At 35.0% G+C, this 22,903-nt stretch overlaps 1 protein-coding gene across 1 annotated transcript in view; it reads left to right on the plus strand.

The window, feature by feature from the left end:
• Positions 1–20,197: 20,197 nt before the first annotated feature.
• The window catches only part of GRXCR1 (glutaredoxin and cysteine rich domain containing 1), a 149,807-nt gene continuing 147,101 nt past the window's right edge, over positions 20,198–22,903 (plus strand). Inside the window, exon 1 of the mRNA XM_055246263.1 lies at positions 20,198–21,153. Coding sequence (XP_055102238.1) covers positions 20,770–21,153 — 384 coding nt within the window. The 5' untranslated portion in view covers positions 20,198–20,769. The remainder of the gene's footprint in view (positions 21,154–22,903) is intronic.

The raw sequence follows: 22,903 nt of genomic DNA on the forward strand, positions 1-22,903 counted from the left end.
TTCTACAGAGGCATTTATTATAGTAATTAATTTTTCAAGGCAAAAAAGAGTGTGATGTATTATGAAATACAAACAGAAGTGAGCGAAAGTTTTTGAGTGATCTTCCAAAGTATTTTGATGTAGTGGAAAGAGCACTATCTTTGGGTATAGAAAATTTGGTTGAAGCAAGTCACTTAAAAGTCTAAGCAATCTTGTACATGTTTGTTAGAAGTCATCAATCTGTGGCATTAAAAGGGTTAATTTTAATGTATGTAAATTATACTTATGTGACTAGAAAAACCTAAGGAACGACTATGCTTTGTTCATTAATATAAAAATAAATAATACATGCTTATTTGAAAATACAGAAAAGTACAAAAAAAGTAAAACCTAACCATAACACTGCAACCACAGGTAATCACATATTTATTTTCTGAGCACAGTGGGGTGAACTAATTGTACTCTACTATTCATGGAAAACTATCATTTCTGGTCCGTGTAAATCCCCCTGTTGTCTTTCATTCTTTATTCTCACTCCTATTTCTTTCCTCTATTTTATATATACCTACTGGGTATATATTTGACTTATATTACCCTTGTAGAATATGTGGTATTGCTTCATGCATGAATCTGTTTTTATTCTATGTAAATGATATGTTATTACCTATAGAACCCATTCTATTTTGAAATTATTTTATTCAATACTGAGTATTAAGGATTTATCCGGGTTTGTGTAAATTTAGTTTATTGAGTCCCATTTCTACAAAACACTTTACAAATATATTGTTTACCAGGTTCCCACAACCCCACACAATATTGAAACAAGTATCCTCATACATATCCCCTCATGGTTCTGTGAGACAACTTCTTTGGGTTACACACCCAGGAGTGAGACTGCTGGGTCATGGATCCAGAATGTCTATATCAGTGTACAAGCCCATCAGTAATTTGGGAAGATTCTCCATTCTCTGACACTTAGGCATTTAATTAGCTTTCTCTATGTATTAAAAACAGAAATTTTCCTTTTATATAATTTACTTGTGAAGCTGTTTTACTATGGACATTTCTTCATGTTTTAAAATAGCATTCTAATTTCTATATTTAAAGCCAGACATTCATTATTGCACTGTCATCATTTGTTTTACTGCGATCCTTTTTGTTATATGTAGGTAAAACATACTTCTAATATAGGACACAGACAAGACTCCTGTAAAGCAGCATAATTATCAAATTAATAATTAAATAATCCACTGATACTTGAACATGAATAGGGATCCACTTTTTACTAATCTTGGAGCGTTTCTAAGTACAACTCTTTAGTTAGAAGAAACTAATGAAATGTTGAATGAAAAGATAAATGATTCAATAAATAAAATGATCAACTGACAGGAAATGAAAACTTGACTTCCAGAGCAATTATGTACTACGACAGTCATGTTGCTGTGCATACATTTAGTCAATGGAAGTAAAAAACAGCTATGAGGAATATCATGTCTCTTATGCAGAGGGAGACCAAACTTAAATGCCTAGACTCATTAGCCAGAATTACCTTAGAATAGAATAGAATTTTAAAAATAAAATCCTTCAGTTTTAGCAATATGCTTACTTTTCATATGCTAAACCTCCTTGCAGTTTAGGGGACTTAAGCCAATATTTACACTCCATTCCATTCCATAGCGATTCAATATTTTTAGATGTTTGATGTACATATTGATTATTCATCCCTTCTCTTATGCCATCTCTGATACAAATCTTTAAGGGCTAGGATGATACTTTTAGATCATCAATGATTTTCTAGAAATTGACTTTGGAGAATTCAATATTGACATGTTGAACAAGATAGCTCTATGAAGAAGGATTTATTTTAGCACACACAAATTAAATAGATTCATACACTTAGATTAAGAATTGTTCTTTAAAAGAGTCTTTAACATTTAACTTCAAAATTTTCTATGATATAGAGTACAAAGTGATGTATATAAAAGGAATTCCAAAAACTCAAGTGTATGAAACAAACAAGATGAGGGTGTTAACTATAATTCCTTTCTAAAATGTAACTCTCTGCACTTGTTTGAAATTTAGACCCTTATGGGGGATGAGAAACTTCTGAAAAAGATGAAATAAACTTCCATGAAAATATTATTTTTTGATGATAGGATATAATTTGCTATGCACTGTGCTTTGCATCAGAATAATATAATTTATTTATGAAGGACAATTACATTCCTTAAGAAGGGAGCTGAAAACAGACTATAGACTAGGAAATATCTCATTCTTTTACTGTGTACTTACTTGGAACAAAGAGAATTATTTTATCTGAAGAAACACTATTTTTAGAATACCGCTATTTTACACACAAATGATTCAAGGTAGGCTTATAAAATTTGGGAGGTTAAAATATTCATGTTCAAATAGTTCTGTGTTGGTATTTGAAGTGCGCTCTAACCTGAAGAGGAAAAAGCTGAGGAGGCCACTTTTTGGTTGGGCGAGAATTGACTTTGTTCATATACATATGGGCAAGGCCAAGGGCAATGCTAGGTACATGAGATGTGCTTAAATCATGTATGCTGAATAAATTAATGGGATGAGAAATTAAACAATTGCAATTGTAAAGGGAAAAGTGAAAGAATAAAGATGAAGATTGATTTCCTGACTTTTTGAAAAGTTACTGGCATTCAACTTCAAGTCAAATGCTCCATTAATATAGGACACAGACTAGCAGGAATAACATAATAACTGGGACTAATTTTATCTCGTGGTGCCTCACTTTCACCAATCTCGAAAGTGAATATGTTAACATTTATCTTCTATCTTTATTTTTCCTATGTCTCCTTTTCTCTAGTTGTTTCATAACATAATTTATTTTTACGTTGCTATATAAGCTACCTCATATGAATTTTTGTAGGCTTCTTTTAATCCCTATCAGAATGGGGTAGAGTAAATATGAATATAAATAATCATAGCTGTTTTGTTTTAAATTAGTTCCCCTATAAGTAAGCCTTCATAAACTCTTTGTAAACAAACATTTGTAGACATATATGAAAGGTCATTATTAACACTCTCTCTGCATATTGCTTAGTACTATTTTAAGTAAAATATAAGGTTAGTCCCTCCATTGTAAGTCCACAGCTAATGTGATCCTGGAGATCCTCATTTCGTTGGTCCATGTTAGTGTTAGTATGTGACTCAAACATTTAGTGCCAGTTTTCCCATCTGTAAAATGTATGTTTCATAATTCGCTATTATCACAAATATTATGAGACTAAATAAAGTGACAGGCATTGTTCTTTGTCTATTTCACCTATTTGTTCTTTTCCATCCTCACCCCTGCCAGGAGGGATTTCCCCCACAATAAAACATTGTATTTATGCTGTGAGATGTGATCAATATTGACAAGACTTGAGCCTGTTACTGTATAGGGGTGAGTGGAGCCTGATGTAGTGGCTTTGGCCCAAAGAGCGGCAACAAAATGGAGCTTGAGCCCTGGCAGGAGGGCAGAGAGGCAGAGAAGGAAGAGGGCAGCAGGGAGAAGGAAATCCTGAATGCTTTCCCAAGGCTGGTTTTATTGGAGAGAAAGATGACCCTATGGAGATCACAAAGAAATGAATGGCCCATCATCTGGATCCCAGTATGTTCCTGATGATATGCTACTAAGAATGTGCCCTTTCTGGTAATAAAATTATTTATCACTGGTTCCTCTGGATGCTGCATGACGCTAAATAAAGATTACATATACATGAATGTTGTGGCACATTCCCATGTTTCATTGAATCTAAGATGCCATCAGCTGAAAGATACATCCTTATTTTATGAACCACTAAGAAAGGAAAAAACCCTACTAACTTAACCATGAGGCAGTATTTTATTGTCACTTGAAATTTTTATTTTAAACATGTGCAAAAAAGCTCTTCTGAATGTATTTATACATAGATTTCCCTCATTTATCACTCTTGAGTATATATATAAAGGCAAATAAACATAAAGTAAATTGATTCAATATTCCTAAATGTATTCATATTCAGTCTGAGTTTTCTGAATCACTTTTCCACTTAGAGTTATTGATGTATGTGCTGTTTCCCTCAATGCTGTTGGTTCTTCCTGCAATGGAGGGCATTGATGATGCAGCATTTCTTAAAATCGTGCTTTGCTATTGTCTCTGGAATCTTCTTCAAAGCCAATGACACCCAGTCTAAGCTTTAATGTGCAGGCAATAACAACTCTTTCATGACTGTCACTGACTGATCGGAGGATCAGGTGCACACCAGTTGCAGAGATGTTAAAATGTGAAGACAAAATGCATGCTTTATAATTGATAAAATATGGGAATAAATACTCAACAGTGCTAAGATCCTCAGGATTCTCCTTTAAGTTCCTGAACAGCATTCTAGATTGAGCTTCTCACATGCATGTGCTGGGGAACATATGTTGCAGGATTCCATAGCCTGGCGGAACAAATGATTCCTAAATTACAGTGGCTCTGAACTTTCAACTGACAGATGGCAGAGCCTCAGGTTCCCCAACTCCAAAGCCTCCATGATTTCAGGAAAGGGAGAGTACAGTGAGTCTCATATGGAAAACCACACAATATTCTGAGGCCACCCCCATGTGGCAGGCTTTCCGCATTTGGCTCATGCTTAGCAGTACCCAACACACCTGGAGCTGCCTAGAGATGACTTATGGATGTCAACTACTGCCTCTGCCCCTTGCAAAGCTACAATATCCATGCCAAGGGTGCTATCTTCTAATGCTCCCAGGGATCGCTAATCCCTAGAGTGTCAGGGATATAGGAGTTTTCATACAGAAGTGGGGACAATGGTCTTCTCCTCAACTCCTTGTCTTATTTTATTCTCTGGGTCCCAAAGCATCAAGGCTTATTCCGAGAGTTTACAGAGTCTTCCAAGAGGCTCTAAATTTCCAGCTGCAATCTTAGGGCTTTAAAGCATTCCAAGGTTCCAAGAGGGAGACAGATACAAAATATTGTCTTCATTATTGACTTGCAGCCCACCATCTGAACTCATCAATGCCCTTTTTGCTTCCCTGCTTGACCCTGACAAAATACAATAATACTGTCTCTGCCCTCCCTCCACCAATACTTCTTTTAGCCACAAATAGGAGTGATACCTGTACACTGCAATTTGTGCAAAGCAAAGAGGCAGAGGAGGTATAACGTTTGATGTCCTCTCATGCTTGTTTTTAGCCAACAGGAATAACCTTTTACTCAATTTGTGCACACTTCCCCGTCTTTGTAATGAATTTAAGATTATAAACTACTTGACAGCAAACATTGTCTCAAATATCCTTTATGAATATTTTCTAATGGTGGGCAGTTAACATAAACAATCAATGACATTTACTTAGTTTCTAATATGACTGATATATTCATACTATAAAAGATTCTATTTGTGGCCAGGTGCAGTAGCTCACACCCATAATCCCAGCACTTTGGGAAACAGAGAAAATAAAAATCAAATCAGTGAGATTATTTTACAATTCCAAGTTTACATATACAAAGATTTGGAAACTGTACTAACTCATTTTGCAAGAGGCGCTGCAGGGCAGATAAAGATATCTTAATGTTCTTCAAAAGTCCTCTCTTCGATGTGTAATTGGAACTTTCAAGAGTTGACTGAAAGCCATAGTTTCTTGAGTGATGTGCTTTTCCAGGCACAGAGCTCATAATCAATATTTCACCATGCTTTCTCTTCAGGGGAACTTTCCTCTCACTGGCCTCTTCTGGGTACCTCTCATTGGTCTCTTTTGCATGCTCTCAAAAAAACTTTCTTATTTATTTGTGGACTCAAAATTGCAATTCCACCAAAAAAGGGAAGACATCTCTTGATCTCCAAATGAATACAGGTTTTCTCTGGCTTGCTGGTCCCTATTTTCCCTCTGCTCACCAGTTTTAACCTTCATCTCATACGTCAGAATCAAGTCCCCTACTACCTTGGCAATGATGATAGGATAATAGAATTAGAATGTCCCAGGACGCCATTTGAGCATCATGCTCTTTCAAGAAAAGAAAAAGAACACAATTATGAAATATAATTTGTGATACTTTAAAGGCACAGCATCTACTAATTTTAAATTTGTGGCATTTATTGGGAAAATATACATTAAACTCTCAGGGACTTGAAAAGAAATTCAGCCACAGCAATAAAACAAGAAGCTTGTCTTAGGGTAAGGATTTCTCTATCATGTATATTCCAGTTAGCTTTGTGTGTTTCTCTTAACATTCTACTTTTTCATCAATTTAAAAATTATGATTAAGAAAACTTATCAGCAGGGCAGCCCTTGAGAGTATTGCCATTTTATCTCAGTAGCTGTGAAATTTCTTCAGGATATTTACACTTTCTACAACCACATTTTCACTATAGAGAAAGAAATTGACTTGACACTCTAGGGACTTACACTCTCAAGCTACCACATTCAGTACTGACATTCTTTTGAAATCTGCTGTTGATTTGAAAGCTGCTTTTCATTTCGTAGGCTGACGTTTCTAATAATGCAACTCTACTCCCTTGTTCTCTTATTTCTGTATTGATTCTGGCAGAAACTCAAGAATGAACCCTAGTCTTCATGATATATAGTAGGATATCTTGAGTATCTCTGGGTCTGACTCAATATTTCTGGTGCTTTATTCATTAATCATTATTGTTGAATGACTTGTTCATTCACCATATATGAACTTTTTCCTAGTCCACGGCAGTTGTACTTACTATTGGTATGGTTCCAAGCAGAATTTTGAGAGACAAACTTCCCGTGTGTCATATGAAAATATACATAATTCCATTCATTGATCATCTCTTTATTGGGAATTAACAGATGTGAAACCCATATACTAGTACCAACATACTAATATACTGGAGTAATAATGCAGTTATTTTAAATGTCTTTTTACCATAAACATATTTACATCTACATAGTGATAGTCTAAGAAGGACATAAAAGATATGTTTCTTTTTTCCTTCCGGGTTGAAGAATCTATGCCACACAATACGTGAGAATTATTTCATGCTTGAGAATTATGCTTGGGCTTGTAGCTACTTTGTGCTAAGAGGGATGGATATTTAAGCCACTTGGATAATATAAATTACAGGTAGCCAAGTCAAGTTTTCAACACTAAATTAGATACACTTGACTCCTTGCTCTTTGATTTTTTTTTTCTGGAACTTGGATTCTATAGGCAGAGTTTACTATTTGCTTTCTAGCATTCAAAAATTTCTAAAGGAGTGTAGGTGGTGACTTTAATGGGATCAATGTTATATGACTCAGTTATTTTGCCTCACAAGTAAATAAATAGTATTTATCACCTATCAAACTGGAAGCAAGACAAGAAAAGACAGATGTAATTATTTCCCTCCCTCCTAAGTGTGAGGTCAGTTTGGTTCTGACATTAAAATCTAACTTAGTTCATTTTAATTCAGAAAATATTTTTCTAAGCACTATTTATATGCAAAACACTCTCTAAGATACAATGTAGGATTGAAAGATGAAAATGAACTGTAAAAGTCTATTTTGGGGAAGCTGTTGCTTAGGGGACTCTTTACTGAGCCTCCTTGATTTGTGGTTGTGTTAATTTTTAAAGAATTTAGATAATTAACAGAATTGCTGTGTGCATGTTACATTCACAGTGGAGCGGCAGGACTCTGCGGCAGTCCATGCCCCCTCAGGTTCCACAGTGACAGCCTATAATCCAGCACTGAAATTCCCAGCCCCCAGCACAGCATTTCATATATAGTAACCACTCGGCACACAGATATACAGAGTGAATGAGGCTGTGGCTAGCTGGAGCAGTTCTCTAGGTGCTATGTGATGACAGACTGGTTAAACCTTGAAGTCCTAAAATTAGACCAAAAACAGGTAGGAGTGTATTTTTTTTTTTTTTTTTTTTTTTTTTTTTTTTTTTTTTGAGACAGTCTCGCTCTGTCACCCTGGCTGGAGGGCAGTGGCGCGATCTTGGCTCACTGCAACATCCGCTTCCTGGGTTCAAGAGATTCTCATGCCTCAGCCTCCCAAGTAGCTGGGATTACAGGCATGCACTACCACGCTGCCTAATTTTTGTAATTTTAGTAGAAAGGGGGTTTCGCCATGTTGTCCAGGCTGGTTTTAAGTTCTTGGCCTCAAGCGATCCACCTGCCATGGCCTCCCAAAGTGCTGGGATTACAGGCTTGAGCCACCGTGCCCGGCCAGGAGTGTATTTTGATTTCCTGTTGAAGTTAATTATGCTCACCTAGCTCCGTTCTTCTTACTGTCCTCCAAGGAGTATGTGTATTTAGCTACTATAAGTTTATTTAGCTATTTAGTTTATTTAGTAACTGATTAGAATTATAGCTATTGCCTCTTGAACACCACACTAAGCACATTACATTTAATGTACATCATTACATTTAATCCTTCCAAACTCTACGCAATGGGAACTACTATAGCACAGGTGAGGAAACTAAGGCTTAGGGCGATTAGGCGATTTGCTCAAGATCTCTCAAAGGGTGGCAGATCCAAGATTCGAACCCTGTATTGTGTGTACACAAAGCTCCTATTCTTAACCACTTATCTATAAACTAAGAATTCGTCCATCTTTCTTATCATATGAACAAAGGGCCTGTCTCCAAAGAATACTTTCTTGAATGTATTTAGCTTCTTTTCAGATTAGAAATTCTCTGCACTTTAGATTAATAACTGAATTTTGATTTATGAATGCATGTTAATTAAGAAAGTTTCAATCTTCTATAAGCCACAAAGTTTTAGGAAAAGCTTATTTTCCCTATTCTACAGGTGGCTAGTAAGTCTTTTTCTTCTCTAATCACCAAAGTAGTTAGAAAATAAAAATGTATGAATTATCCCCATCCATACAGAAGTTGTGAGGCCAGCACTTGGAGAGTGAGTCATTACTTCTTCTTCAGTGACAAGTGTTGCTGGAGAAAAGACAAATGCTTTGCCAACTGGCAGAGTTTCTGCTTTACTTTCTTTCAATAATCTATTTTTAATGTTTTCAAGAGTAAAAAACAAAATAATGTGATACATATAAAGTAGTAGTAAATGGAGGAATGTTGCATATACTTAGTATAACTCAAAGGATTTAAAAAATTATACACCAAAGCCAGGAATATGGTTAAAATTAGTTCTCATCATGCAATATGATGATACACAGAACAGTACTGGGGGGCAATATTTTGGAGATGAGATAAATAATCATATTTTGATGTCATATCTTCTCTGTAAATAAATAAATAATTAGATATTCTAATTAGAAAATTGACGCCAACAAGGAATATCCAAGTTTAGGTCTAGCTGTTAGGTTACTGTTTACATTGAAAATTGAAGAAAAGATGCTTTGTAATCTTTAAATTCATCTTTAATAGCGTTTTCCAAAGTAGTTCTTTGGAAAGTAGTTTGATTAACACAGCATTCTACCCTCTATATGGCTTTTGGAATTTACTATTTTAAATAAATAGATATCCATTGGCGTCAAACCTATCTTTAACAGTTTCTGTGCTGGTAATATAACTTACAGTTTTTTTGTTTTACATTTTGAGGGGTTATATAAATTAAGGATTAGGTTAGAAAGGAAAAATCTTTCTGGTTTTCCTGTCTTAGAAGAGCTTTGTAGAATGAGAGTCATACTCATCTTTAGTCACTTACCTTTTTTTTTTGTTTTTTTAGTTCTTTGAACAAATCTACTGGCTTTCTGCTTCAAGACCTTTGCATATACGCCTGCAGCTAAGAAATTATGTCCAAGTACTCCTGCCCACCTCTTAAAGTTTTACATGTTCAATCTCTTATAATTTTGGTAGACTCTAGCTTAATGTTTTCTCTTCAGAGAGGCTTACTATGTCTACTTAAAGTATGCTCTTTCCTTTTATCATTTCCCATTTTGTCCACTTTTTTCTTGACAATTTTTGTAATGATTTTTATTTTATCTTTATTTCTTTTTTTAATGATACATATGTTTGTACATATGTTGGGATATATATGATATTTTGTTACATGCATAGAATGTGTAATGATCAAGTGAAGGTATTGAGGGTGTCTAGCACTTCGAATATTTATTATTCTTATGTGGTAGGAAATTTAAAGTCCTCTCTTCTAGCTCTTTCAAAATATACATAACATTGTTGTTAACTATAATCACCCTAGTCTATCAAACATTAGAACTCACTCCTTTTATCTAACTATATCTTTGAATCTGTTAACCAATGTCTTTTCCTCTCCCCCTTCCACCCACCCACCCTTCCTAGCCTCTGGTATCTATCATTCTACTCTATGCTTCCATGAGATTATCTTTTTTAGTTCTTAATATGAATGAGAACATTTGATATTTGTCTTTCTGTGCCTGGCTTATTTTACTTAACATAATGACCCCTAGTTCCAACCATGTTGCTGCAAATGACATGATTTTATTCTTTCTATGGCCAAATAGTATCCATTGTGTCTACATACCACATTTTCTTTATCCATTTATTATCTGTTAATAACACTTAGGTTGATTTCATATCTTTGCTATTGTGATTAGTGCTGTAATAAACATGGAGGTGCAGGCATCCCTTTGATATTCTGATTTCCTCTTCTTTGGATAAATACCCAGCAGTGCTGGATCATATGATATTTCTATTTTTAGTTTTTTGAGAAATCTCCATATTGTTTTCCATAGTGGTTGTACTAATTTACGTTCCCACCACCAGGGCATAAGTTTCATTTTTTCTGAATCCTCACCAGCATCTGTTATTTTTATCTTTTTAATAGTAGCCATTCTAACTGGGATAAGATGATCCCTTACTATGGTTTTGATTTGCATTTCTCTGATGCTTAGTGTGGATATTACACCCTTGTCTGACGAATAGTTTGCAAATATTTTCTCCAATTTGACAGGCCATTTCTTCACTCTGTTGATTGTTTCCTTTGCTGTGCAGAAGCTTTGTGGTAATATAGTCCCATTTGTCTATTTTTACTTTTGTTGCCTGTGCTTTTGAGGTCTTAGTAACAAAACCTTTGCTTAGACCAACGTTCTGAAGTGTGTTTCCTATGTTTTCTTCTGGTAGTTTTAAAGTTTCAAGTTTTACATTTAAGTCTTTAATCCAAATTGAGTTGATTTTTATGCATGGTGAGGGTGGGGGTCCAATTTCATTCTTCTGCACACAGTTTTCCCAGCATCGTTTACTGAAGAGGGTGTCCTTTCGCTGATGTATGCTCTTAGCATCTGGGCAAAAATCAGTTGACTGTAAATATGTGGATTTGTTTCTGGGTTCTCCATTGTGTTCCATTGGTCTGTGTCTGTTTTTATACCAAATACCATGCTGTTTTGGTTATTAAGCATTGTCATATTTTGAAGTCAGGTAGTGTGATGCCTCCAGCTTTGTTCTTTTTGCTCAGGATTGCTTTGGCTATTCTGGCTCTTGTTTTGTTTAATACAAATTTTAGGATTATGTTTTCTATTTATGTGAACAAAGACAGGGATATTTTGATAGGGATTACATTAGATCTGTAGATTGCTTCAGGACATTTTGACAATATTAAATTCTTCTGCTCCAGGAGCATGGAAAGTCTTTCAATTTGTTTGTGTCCTCTTCAATTTCTTTCATTAGTGCTTTGTAGTTTTCCTTGTAGAGGTATTTCACCTTCTTGGTTAAATTTATTTCCAGGTATTTTATATTTTTTATAGCTATTGTATATGGGATTTCTATCTTGATTTATTCTTCAGCTAGTTTATTAGTGTGTGTAGGAGTGCTACTGATGTTTGTATGTCGATTTTGTATCCTTTACTGAATTTATTTATCAGATCTAAGAGTTTTTGTTGGAGTCTTTAGGTCGTTATAGATATGAGAATATGTCACCTGCAGAGGGAGACAATATGACTTCCTCTTTTCTAATTTAGATGCCTTTCATTTTTTTCTTTTGCCTGATTGCTCTGGCTAGGACTTCCAACTATGTTAAATAGGAGTGTTGAATATGGGCATCCTTGTCTTGTTCCAGATCATAGAGAAAAGACTTTCAGCTTTTCTTCATTCAATATGATATTACCTGTAGGTTTGTCATATCTGACCTTTATTATGTTGAGGTATGTTTCTTCTTTGCCTCTATTGTTGAGAATTTTAATCATGAAGGGATGTTAAATTTTATTACTTTTTTTTTGTGTCTATTGAACATGATCCTTGTTCTTCATTCTATATATGTTATATATCATGTTTATTGATTTGCATGTTGAACTATCCTTGCATTCCTGGGATAAATCCCACTTAATTGTGGTGTATTATCTTTTTGATGTGTTGTTGAATTTTGTTTGCTAGTATTTTGTTATTTTTATGCCTATGTTCATCAGGAATATTGGCCTGTAGTTTTCTTTTTTGTTTCACTTTTACCTGGTTTTAGTATTAGGGTAATGCTGGCCTCATAGAACAAGTTAGGGAGAATTTCCTCCCTTTCACTTTTTTTTGAAATAGTGTGAGATAAGTGATGTTTCTTCTTTGTAAGTTTGGTAGAATTTGGCAGTGAAGCCAGCGAGTCCCAGATTTTTCTTTGTTGGGAGACTTTTTTTTTATTATTACTTATTCAATCTATTACTTACCATTGGTCTGTTCAGGGTTTCTGTTTCTTCCTGATTCAATCTTGATAGGTAGTGTGTGTCCAGAGATGTACACACTTCCTCTAGGTATTCCAGTTTGTTAGTGAATAGTTATTCATGATAGTTTCTGAAAATCCTTGTATTTTTGTGGCACCAGTTGTAATGTTTCCTTTATCATTTCTGATTTTGTTTATTAGGGTCTTCTCTCATGTTTTTTTGGTTAGTCTAGCTAGTGCTTTATTAATTTTGTTTATCTGTTTCTTTTTTTTTTTTTGAGACAGGGTCTTGCTCTCACCCAGGTTGGAGTGCAGTTGTGTGATCATAGCTAATTGCAACCTTGAACTCCTGGGCTCAAGTGATCTTCTCACCTCAGCCCCCAGAGTATCTAGGACTACAGGTGTATGCCTCTATAGTTTTCTAATTTTAAAATTTTTTTGTAGAGACTGGGTCTCATTATGTTTCCCAGGCTGGTTTTGAATTCCTGGGCTCAAGAATCATCTCAGCCTCCCAAAATGCTAGGATTACAGGCATGAGCCGTGGTGCTTGGCCTTCATTTATCTTTTCCAAAAACCGATTTTTGTTTTGTTGATTCTTTGTAATTTTTTAGCCTTAATTTTGTTTATTTCTACTCTGATCTTTATTAGTTTTTTCCTTCTACTAATTTTGGGTTAGTTTGTTCTTGCTTTTCTGTTTCCTTGAGGTTAATTGTTAAATTGTTCATTTGAAAACTTTCTACACTTTGATGTAGGCATTTATTACTATAAATTCATCTCTAAGCACTGCTTTTGCTTTATCCCATAGGTTTTGGTATGTTGTGTTTGAATTTTCATTGGTTTCAAGAAATTTTTTGATTTCTATCTTAATTTCTTCCTTGACCCAATGGTTGTATTGTTAATTTTCATGTATTTGTACTGTTTCTGAACATCCTCTTATTTTTAGTTTTATTCCACTATGATCTGAGATACTCATTATGATTTTGATTTTTAAAAATTTTTTGAGGCTTGTTCTATGTTCACATACATAGTCTATCCTGGAGAACGTTCTATGTACTGATGAGAAAAATATGTATTCTGTAGCAGTTGGATAAAATATTTTGTAAATGTGTATAGGTCTATTTTGTTTAATGTGCAGTTTAAATGCAATGTTTCTTTGCTAATTGTCCCTCTAGATGAGCTGTTTAATGCTGAGTAGGGTGTTGAAGTTCCCAACTACTATTGTATCAGAGTCCATCTTTCCCTTTGTAACTAATAATATCAACTTTATATATCTTGGTGCTCCAATGTTGGGTGCATGTGTTTAGAATTGTTATATCCTCTTACTGAATTGATCTCTTTATCATTATATAATGATCTTCTTTGTTTCTTTTTACTGTTTTAGATATAAAATCTGTTTTAACTCATATAGGTATAGGTATTCCTGCTCACTTTTCATTTCAATTTGCTTGCCATCTGTTTTTCCATTGCTTTGCTTTCAGTCTCTGTGTTTCTTTACAAGTGAGATGAGTTTCTCGTAGAATCATGTGTTTTTAACCATCCAGCTGATCTATATCTTTTTAGTAGAAACTTTAATTCATTTACACTCGAGGTAATTATTGACATGTAAGAACTTATTCCTGTCATTTTATTAATTGATTCAGGCTTTTAAAAAATATATCTTTTTTTCTTTTATTTCTCTCATTGTTTATAATTTTGGTTTGGTGGCTTTCTGTAGTTAACATTTGAGTCCTTCCTATTCTTTATTTATGTGTTTGTTCTACCTGTGGATGTTATATACATTCATATGCTTACATAACAGTTGATCCCATCCTTTTGCTTCCAGGTGTAGGACTCCCTTAAGTAGTTCTTGTGGGACTGGTCTAGTGGTAATGAATTCCCCGTCTTGTTGGACTGGTCTAGTGATAATGAATTCCCAGTTTTTGCTTCTCAGGGAAAGGCTTTATTTCTCCTTCAGTTATGAAGAATAACTCCAGTGTATATATAGTATCCCTGACTGGCAGTGTTTTATCTTTCAGCACTTTGGATATATCATCCTATTCTCTTCTGGCTTGTAAGGTTTATGCTGTTAGTCCGATGTAGGTTTGCTTATAAGTGTTTAGTTGCTTTTCTCTCACTGTTTTTAGAATTATCTCATTGTCTTTGAATTTTGACAGTTTGGCTATAATGTGCTGTGGAGAAGACTTTTTGAATTGTGTCTATTTGGGGATAACTGAGCTTCTTGTATTTGGATGTTTAATCTTTTGCTAGACTTGGAAAGTTTTTAGCTATTATTTAGTTAAGAAGGTTTTCTATCTCTTTCATTTTCTCTTTGCATTCTGGGACACCAAAAATTCCAATATTTGCTCACTTTTTGGTTTTTCATAAGTCACGTAGACATTGTTTATTCTTTTGAATTCTTTTTTCTTTACTTTTATCTGACTGAATTATTTCAAAAGACTCGTCTTCACATTCTGAGGTTTTTTTCTTCTGCTTTATTTATTCTATTGTGAAATGTTTCAAATGTATTTTGTTTTTTCATCAGTAAATTCTTCAGTTCCAGATTTTCTATTTGTTTCTTTTAAAAAATATTGATCATGTTAGTAAATTTCTCATTCACATCTTGAATTGTTTTTCTGATTTATTTGTATTGTTTATCTATATTCCGTTGTATCTGTGACTGTGAGCTTGGATCACATGGCAAGCCTTTGTCTTACCATAGTCAGGCTAAAGTTAGTTATTTTTATCCTGAGGACATATATTATATGGTATATATACATGCCATAGTATATGTACGTGCTAATTAAGTGATTACAGTTAAGTGATTATATGTTCCAGATACTTTGCAAGCACAATCTCTGAGGTATATTGTTGTATCCATTATTTTACTGGGAAAATGGAAAATTTGGTTGGTAAAAAGAACATTCTCACTAAGGTGTGCTGAGAGAGGAACCTAGGTGTTTTTAACTTCAAAATCTTGCTTGTGATACAACACACTGTTTTCAACTCAAAAGACTAGAAAGATGGAATTGAAGCAGATTAAATAGGAGCTTAGAATGAAAAAAAATTGGGACAAACATAGAATTTTAATTTTTTTTCCTTATTAGGCCAATATCCACATCCCCCTCACTCACTGCTGTATATTCTGAAAGATCTGGATATTTGGAAAGAAAATTGCATTATTTTTATTTTGTCCCAATAAGTGTTTCCTCACTTAGTTTCTCTTGTTATATACTTTGTAAAAGACTATATACTCTTACATTGCTAAGATAAAGCCACTTACACTGTCATTTAGATATGTTTGTTATATTTTCCTTTGGTAATAAAATTAACCATCTTCTCTCTCTCTCTCTCTCTCTCTCTGTGTTACATAGATTTCTCTATCATTTTACTTCCCAGTTTGATTATTTGTGAGGGAGAGATTCTCCTTTTTTTATATCTTTCTCTTCAACGTGAGTTCTTTTTTAAAAAAATATTTAGAATGAAAGTCATCAATAGTGTTCAAAGTTGGGAAACTATAACATCAATGAAATACTGCTCTTCAATTTGGCAAAATAAAAAGAATTGAAAATTGGCAATGTGGGCATACCTCCTTTTATTGCACTTGGCTTTGTTGTGCTTCATATATATTTCACTTTTTAAAAATTGAAGGTTTGTGACGACTCTGTGTTCAGCGTTTATTGGTGCCATGTTTTTCAACAGCATGTGCTCACTTCATGTCTCTGTGTCACATTTTGGTAATCCTTTCAATATTTCCAACTTTATTATTATTATATCCATTATGGTGGTCTGTGTTCAGTGATCTTTGATGTTAATATCATTATTGTTTTGGGCCAGCTCAAAGTGCACCCATATGATAGCAAACTTAATGATAAATATTATGTGTGTTCTGACTGCTCCACTGACCAGCCATTCCCAAGTCTTTTTCCCTCTCCTCAGGTCTCCCTATTCTCTGATACCCAACAATATTGATATTAGGCTAACTAGAAACCCTATAGTGGCCTCTAACTGTTCAAGTGAAATGAAGAGTCACATGTATCTCATTTTAAATTCAAAATTAGAAATGATTAGGCTTAGTGAAGAAGACAGGATGAAAGATGAGATAGGCTGAAAGTGTGGCCTCTTGCACCAAACAGCCAAATTGAGAATGCAAAAGAAAATTTCCTTCAGGAAATTAAAAGTGCTACTGTAGTGAACATGTGAATGATAAGAAAGCAAAACAACCTAATTGCTGATATGAAGAAAGTTTGAGTGGTTTGGATAGAAGATCAAACCAACCACAACATTGCCTTAAACCAAAGCCTAATCCAGAGCAAGGCCCTAACCGTCTTCATTTCTGTGAGGCTGAGAGAGGTGAGGAAGCTGTAGAAGAAAAGTTTGAAGCCAGCAGAGGGTTAGTTTGTAGGCTTAAGAAGCTATCTCCATAACATAAAAGTGCAAGGTGAAGCAGCAAGTGCTAATGTAAAAGCTGCAGCAAGTTATCCAGCAGATCTAGTTAAGATAATTGATGAAAATGGCTACACTGACCAACAGATTTTCAATGTGAATAAAACAGCCATTTATTGGAAGACAATACCATCTAGAACTTTCATAGCCAGAGAGGAGAAATCCTTTCAAAGCTTCATAGGACAGGCTGACTCTCTTGTTAGAATCTAATGACTTTAACTTGAAGCCAATGCTCATTTACTATTTGGAAAATCATAGGACCCGTAAGAATTACATGAATTCTACCCTGCCTATGCTTTATAAATGGAACAACAAAGCCTGGATGACAGCACATCTGTTTACAGCATGGTTTACTAAATATTTTAAGTCCACTGTTGGAACCTACTTATCAGAAAAAAAAAGAGTTCTCTAAAAATATTACTACTCATTTACAATGAACCTGGTCAACCAAGATCGCTGATGGAGATACATAAGGATATTAATCTTTTCATGCCTCCTAACACAACATCTGTTCTGCAGCTCATGAATCAAGAAATAATTTCAACTTTCTCCTTTTTTTTTTTTTTTTTTTTGGGAGACAGGGTCTCATTTTGTCACCCAGACTGGAATGCAGTGACATGATCTTGGCTCACCACGGCCTTGACTGTCTGGGCTGAAGTGATCCTCCTGCCTCAGTTCCCAGGTGGCATGAGCCACCATGTCTGGCTAATTGTTTTGGTCTTGTTTTGTAAAGAGGGGATTTTGGAGTTTTGCCATGTTACTCAGGCTGGTCTCCATCTCCTGAGCTCAAGCAATCTGCATGCCTCTGCCTTCCAAAATGCTAGGATTACAGGTGTGAGCCTCTGTGCCTAGCATAATTTGAGCTTTCAAGTCTTATTATTGTAGAAGTACATTTTGTAAAGCTATAGCTGCCGCAGATAGTGATTCTTCTGGTGGCTTTGGGCAAAGTAAATTAAAAACCTTTTGGAAAGGATTTGCTATTCTGCATGACTTTATGAACATTTGTGATTTATGGAAGGAGGTCAAAATATCAACATTAACAGGAGTTTGGAAGTTGATTTCAACCCTCCTGGATAACTCAAGGGGTTCAAGACTTCAGTGGAAGAAGTGACTTCCATGTGGTGGAAATACAAGAGAAATAGAATTACAAGTGAAGCCTGAAGATGAGACTGAATTGCTGCAATCTCATGATAATACTTGAATGGATAAGAAGTTGCTTCCTATGGACGAGCAAAATGGTTTCTTGAGATGAAATCTACTCCTGGTGAAGATGCTGTGAACATTGTTAAAATGGAAACAAACAATTTAGAATATTACAAAACCTTGGTTGATAAAGCAGCAGCAGGGTTTAAGAGGATCGACTCCAATTTGGAAAGAAGATCTACTGTGGATCAAATGCTATCAAACAGCATTGCATACAACAGAGAAATCTTTTGTGAAAGATTGCTGTTGTCTTATTTTAAGAAATTGCCACAGCCACTCCAACCTTCAGCAACTACCACCCTGATCTGTCAGCAGCCATTAACATTGAGGGAAGACCCCTTTTAAACAAAAAGATTTCCGACTTTCTGAAGGCTGAGGAGATAGTTAGCATTTTTTAGCAAAAAAATATTTTTAAATTAAAATATGTGCATTTTATAAAGACATAACAGTACTGCACATTTAATAGACTATAGTATAGTGTAAACACAACTTTTATATGCAGTGGGAAACAAAAAATTCATGTGACTGTTTATTGTAATATTTGCTTTATTGCAGCAGTCTGGAACTAAACTCACAATATCTTTGAGGTATGCCTGTATTCAGTGTTGGCACTGGCAAAAGTGCAGTAAAACAGGCACTCATATACTAGTAGAAGTGTAAGTTATACAATTTGTCTTAAAAGCAAATGACAATTTTTATCAAGAGCTTTAAATTTGTAAAAATTCTTACCTCATTAATTTTACCCAAATAAATTTATGCTAAACAACCAGATATATGTACACTGATTTTTAAGCAAGAATATTAATTATAGCACTATTTTACTAAACATTTTAAATAATGAACATCTAGCAATCCAGAAAGAATAAAGTAAAATACAACATGGCTATCAGGAGGTTTTTTAATACACACATTCAATTTATGTTTTTCAGAAATAATGGTATGGGAAATGATTCACGTTATAAGGTTGACTGAAAAAAACCAAGATACTAAATAAATGCAATATGCTTTTATATATGAGAGCATATTAATCAGATTCAGTAATGATATCTGCTCTAAAAAACAACTCTTAAATTTCAATCTTCATTGCTTAACACAATAAAGGCTGATTTTTTCCCATGACGTCATCTAATGCAGGGTGGTCGTGGTTGTTAATTTCTCTGTAACTCTGACAAGCTCACTATGGTGCTTCCAGATTGCTCTGGGGCCATGCAACTAGCAGTTGAGGCAGGAAGAAAAATAGCATAGACAGGGCAGGCTCTGTCTCAATTGCCTTGGTGCATAAATGATGCATCACTTTTGCTCACGATCATCATCAAAAGCTAGGCACTTGCTCCCTTTTCCCTTAAATTCAAGAGTCTGAGCAATCTGGTTTTGTGAGCTATGGAGCATCTCTGCCATATACACTGGAAGAAAATACACAAAATTATTAACATATCTAGTGAGATTTTTCATGATTTTATTTTCAACTTCATGCTATTATTTTCTGGATTTTCTAAAATAAATGTAAATTAAGTTCATAATGAGACCAAAACTATAAAAATTAAAAACATGTGGTACTTTGCACAGGCAAGCTGCTTTCCTCCCTCAGGAGGTGCAGACAGCTTGGGGCACTCACTATAGTGTACATTTCAATATGACCTTATATACCGTAACGGGTTCCTTAGGTGCTTGCCAAAGTGATAGAAAATACACAGAGCACAGCATGAGGAGGGACTTTCTCTATGCATGGGTGATTTGGATATAATGTTTATCAATGCTGATTACCTGGATTGCTTTGGCTGATCTGGCTAGCCTGGAGGGTTTTTCCATTCTTCCCTCACTGTTGCATATTTTTTCTTTCTGAAACCTTTTCTCTGTCAAAGAGAACAACGTTTTCTACTAGCAGAAGGGGGAAAGCAACAAAGCAAAAGTTCTCTCTTTTCAAAAAAGCTAAAAAATAGCATTTCTGTTACCGTGCTATTCTTTAGCTTAGTAAAGATAGATGTAAGTTGGACATTCATCTTATGCATTGTAGATGAAATCTAATTGATGATTTAATAAGAACTAATATTGATAGCTCTATGCAGGCATGCAGCGTGTTCACTGCCCTTTTGAAAGATCACTCAGTGTGAGTGAAATAAGAAATAAGTCCTGTGAGAAAACTATGACTTCTCTTATCCTACAAACTTGGTTCCACATTTTACCTCTAACCTCTGGTTTGGACAATGAACAGTAGAGACATGTCCACTGCTCAGGTCCTTTTCAATGCCCACCATTGACTTCAAAGTTCAAGCCTTTCATTTTCTTGCCTCACACACATTTTCGGATTCGCTGCATGCCACTTTCTTGCACTTGTCCTGTTAAAGAGTCCCTCATGGCTATTTAATATTTAAAGGCTGGGATCATTTTGCAGGTTTTAGTTTAAAGGTAACCATAGCACACACACACACACATTCATTATTAATAGCAGAGACACACTGTAAGTCCTTGGGAATTTTCTTTCCTTTTGATGTTAGTTTCACAGGAGTGCTGCCATCACTAGACTTGGCTCTGATATTGCTATCTGGCAAGTGGACTAGTGCAATAACAACGGATCCAGAATGCTATAAACTGTTCATATGGGTGGAGGTGACCATGCTGAAAAGGGAGATGAAGCCAGAAAGTGACAGGCCACGGAAAGTCCGGTTTCGGATAGCGTCCTCTCACAGTGGGCGAGTTCTGAAGGAAGTGTATGAAGATGGGCAACCGTCAGGCTCTCTGGATTCTGAATGTGCCAGTATCTGTGGGATAGATGGACTAAGTGATTCTGATGGAAAGCAGAATGGCCACATAGAATCAGAAGGTGATGAGAATGAGAATGACCAGGATAGCTTGCTGGTGTTAGCAAGGGCTGCGAGTGAGAAGGGTTTTGGTACAAGAAGAGTCAACATTTTAAGCAAAAATGGCACAGTCAGGGGCGTCAAATACAAAGTGAGTGCTGGCCAGGCTCTATTTAACAATTTGACCAAAGTATTACAGGTAAGTCATTGCTGTTTCCTTCTCCTGCTCTTTATTCCTAACTCACCATCTGAACACCTCTCAGTTCTCCAGTTAAAGCAAGCCTCTCTTATCTGCAACTCCTGCATGCTTCGTGAGACACTCCTCTACCTAAGATACTGCCCTAACAGCTATCAATTAAAAACAGGGTCATTATGCTTGGGAAAAGAGACTGACTTCTCAAGGCCAAATTTCTAACACGTAAGTGGTCTTTTTTTCCTTCCAGTGTGTGATGACTAATATGTCTACTTCTTTGCTAAGGAGAAAGAAACAATGATGCTGTTCAAAGCATTTGAGCAAAGATTAAAAGTTAACTTCTGCTTTATTATCCTTGAAATACCAGTGTAGCATTTATCATTACTCGGGTAGATATTTACATCAGAAAAGGTTGGGTGCATGCATTCAGCTAGGTTGGGTTCAATTGGAATGTTGTGCAGCAATAAAGACTAACTTTGACTTCCTCCCATTCCTGAGGAGGTTGCAGGCTTCATTCAATATCAATTTCTCTATTAAGTTGCCCATAAAAATTCTAGGATGATGCTTGAAAAAATTACTCCTCTATAAATGTACAGACTGAGATCCAGATTTTATAGTTGATAATTAGCCTTTAAATGTGATAGATTCCGCAGAGTAATATAGAAATGTATTATTCAGGTATTGGGGCTTTTGACAATGATCTAATGTTAACAAGTTTTTGAAAGCATTGGTAAAGTGATTTGTTTTTTTGTTAAAAACAGATATCATTATGTCAGGAATGGAATTCATGATTGCTATCATTAAGGTAGCCAATATTTTTCACTGTAGTTCCTTTTTATATTCTCAATTTTTAAATAAAATGATCTCTTGTGATGATTCAATGTCTCTATATTATATTAGAATGTGTGAGTGGTGAAGAGAGAGGATTTCAATGGAAGTATTTAAATATTTTTTATTTCAAAGTATTTGAAAATATCACATCAGGAGGATTTAAAAAATTAGTTTTTGTTAAAGGATAAAAACAGTTGACAGCAAAGCTTCTTTTAATATATGGCACTTACTGGTAAAGAATTTTACATATTGGGGTGAGGTTGGAGACTGAAAATCAGAAACTGATGTTATGTTCTACTAGGTTGGAAACAATCTTGTCTAAGTTTCTAGAGATGTGATTATTAGGTTACGATAATCTTAGTGGCCACTGAGTTTCATCAAATGCAGAAATTATTGCTAAGGAGTAGATCAAGATTTTTTGCAACAATTAAGTTTTAAAATGTTTGCATTCATTATGATTAACTTAGTTTGTCATTATTTGAATTGTCTTATGATTTAGAGGGTTGTTTACAAAACTAAGAGTTTTAATACTTTGATTTGCATCTGGTTATTCAAATCTCCCCCAAAATTTATTGTTTATGAGTAAATATCTTAAGCCTTTAAAACCTACAAGAGAAAAACTTTCCTCTCCCTATGTGTTTACTCTGACAGTGCTTTAAACTCACAAAAAAAGAAATAGAAGAAATTCCAAAATCAAAATTTTAACACTAGATTAGTTTACAATATTTACTTGTATATATTTCTGTGCATAGTTCCATAGCCCCATTTTGAGAAAAAAGCAATAAAACTGCCTTTTTCTAATAATTTAGCCCCATTCCATATATTCCCTGTTTTAGAGCAATGAAAAGCAATAAAGATTATTAGCAGAGGTCCTTCAAGGTCTTTGGTACTTAATCAGATCTGTCCCTCCCACCTGCCCACCAGT

Source organism: Symphalangus syndactylus, chromosome 16, assembly GCF_028878055.3.
Source record: "Symphalangus syndactylus isolate Jambi chromosome 16, NHGRI_mSymSyn1-v2.1_pri, whole genome shotgun sequence".
Classification (NCBI taxonomy): Eukaryota; Metazoa; Chordata; class Mammalia; order Primates; family Hylobatidae; genus Symphalangus; species Symphalangus syndactylus.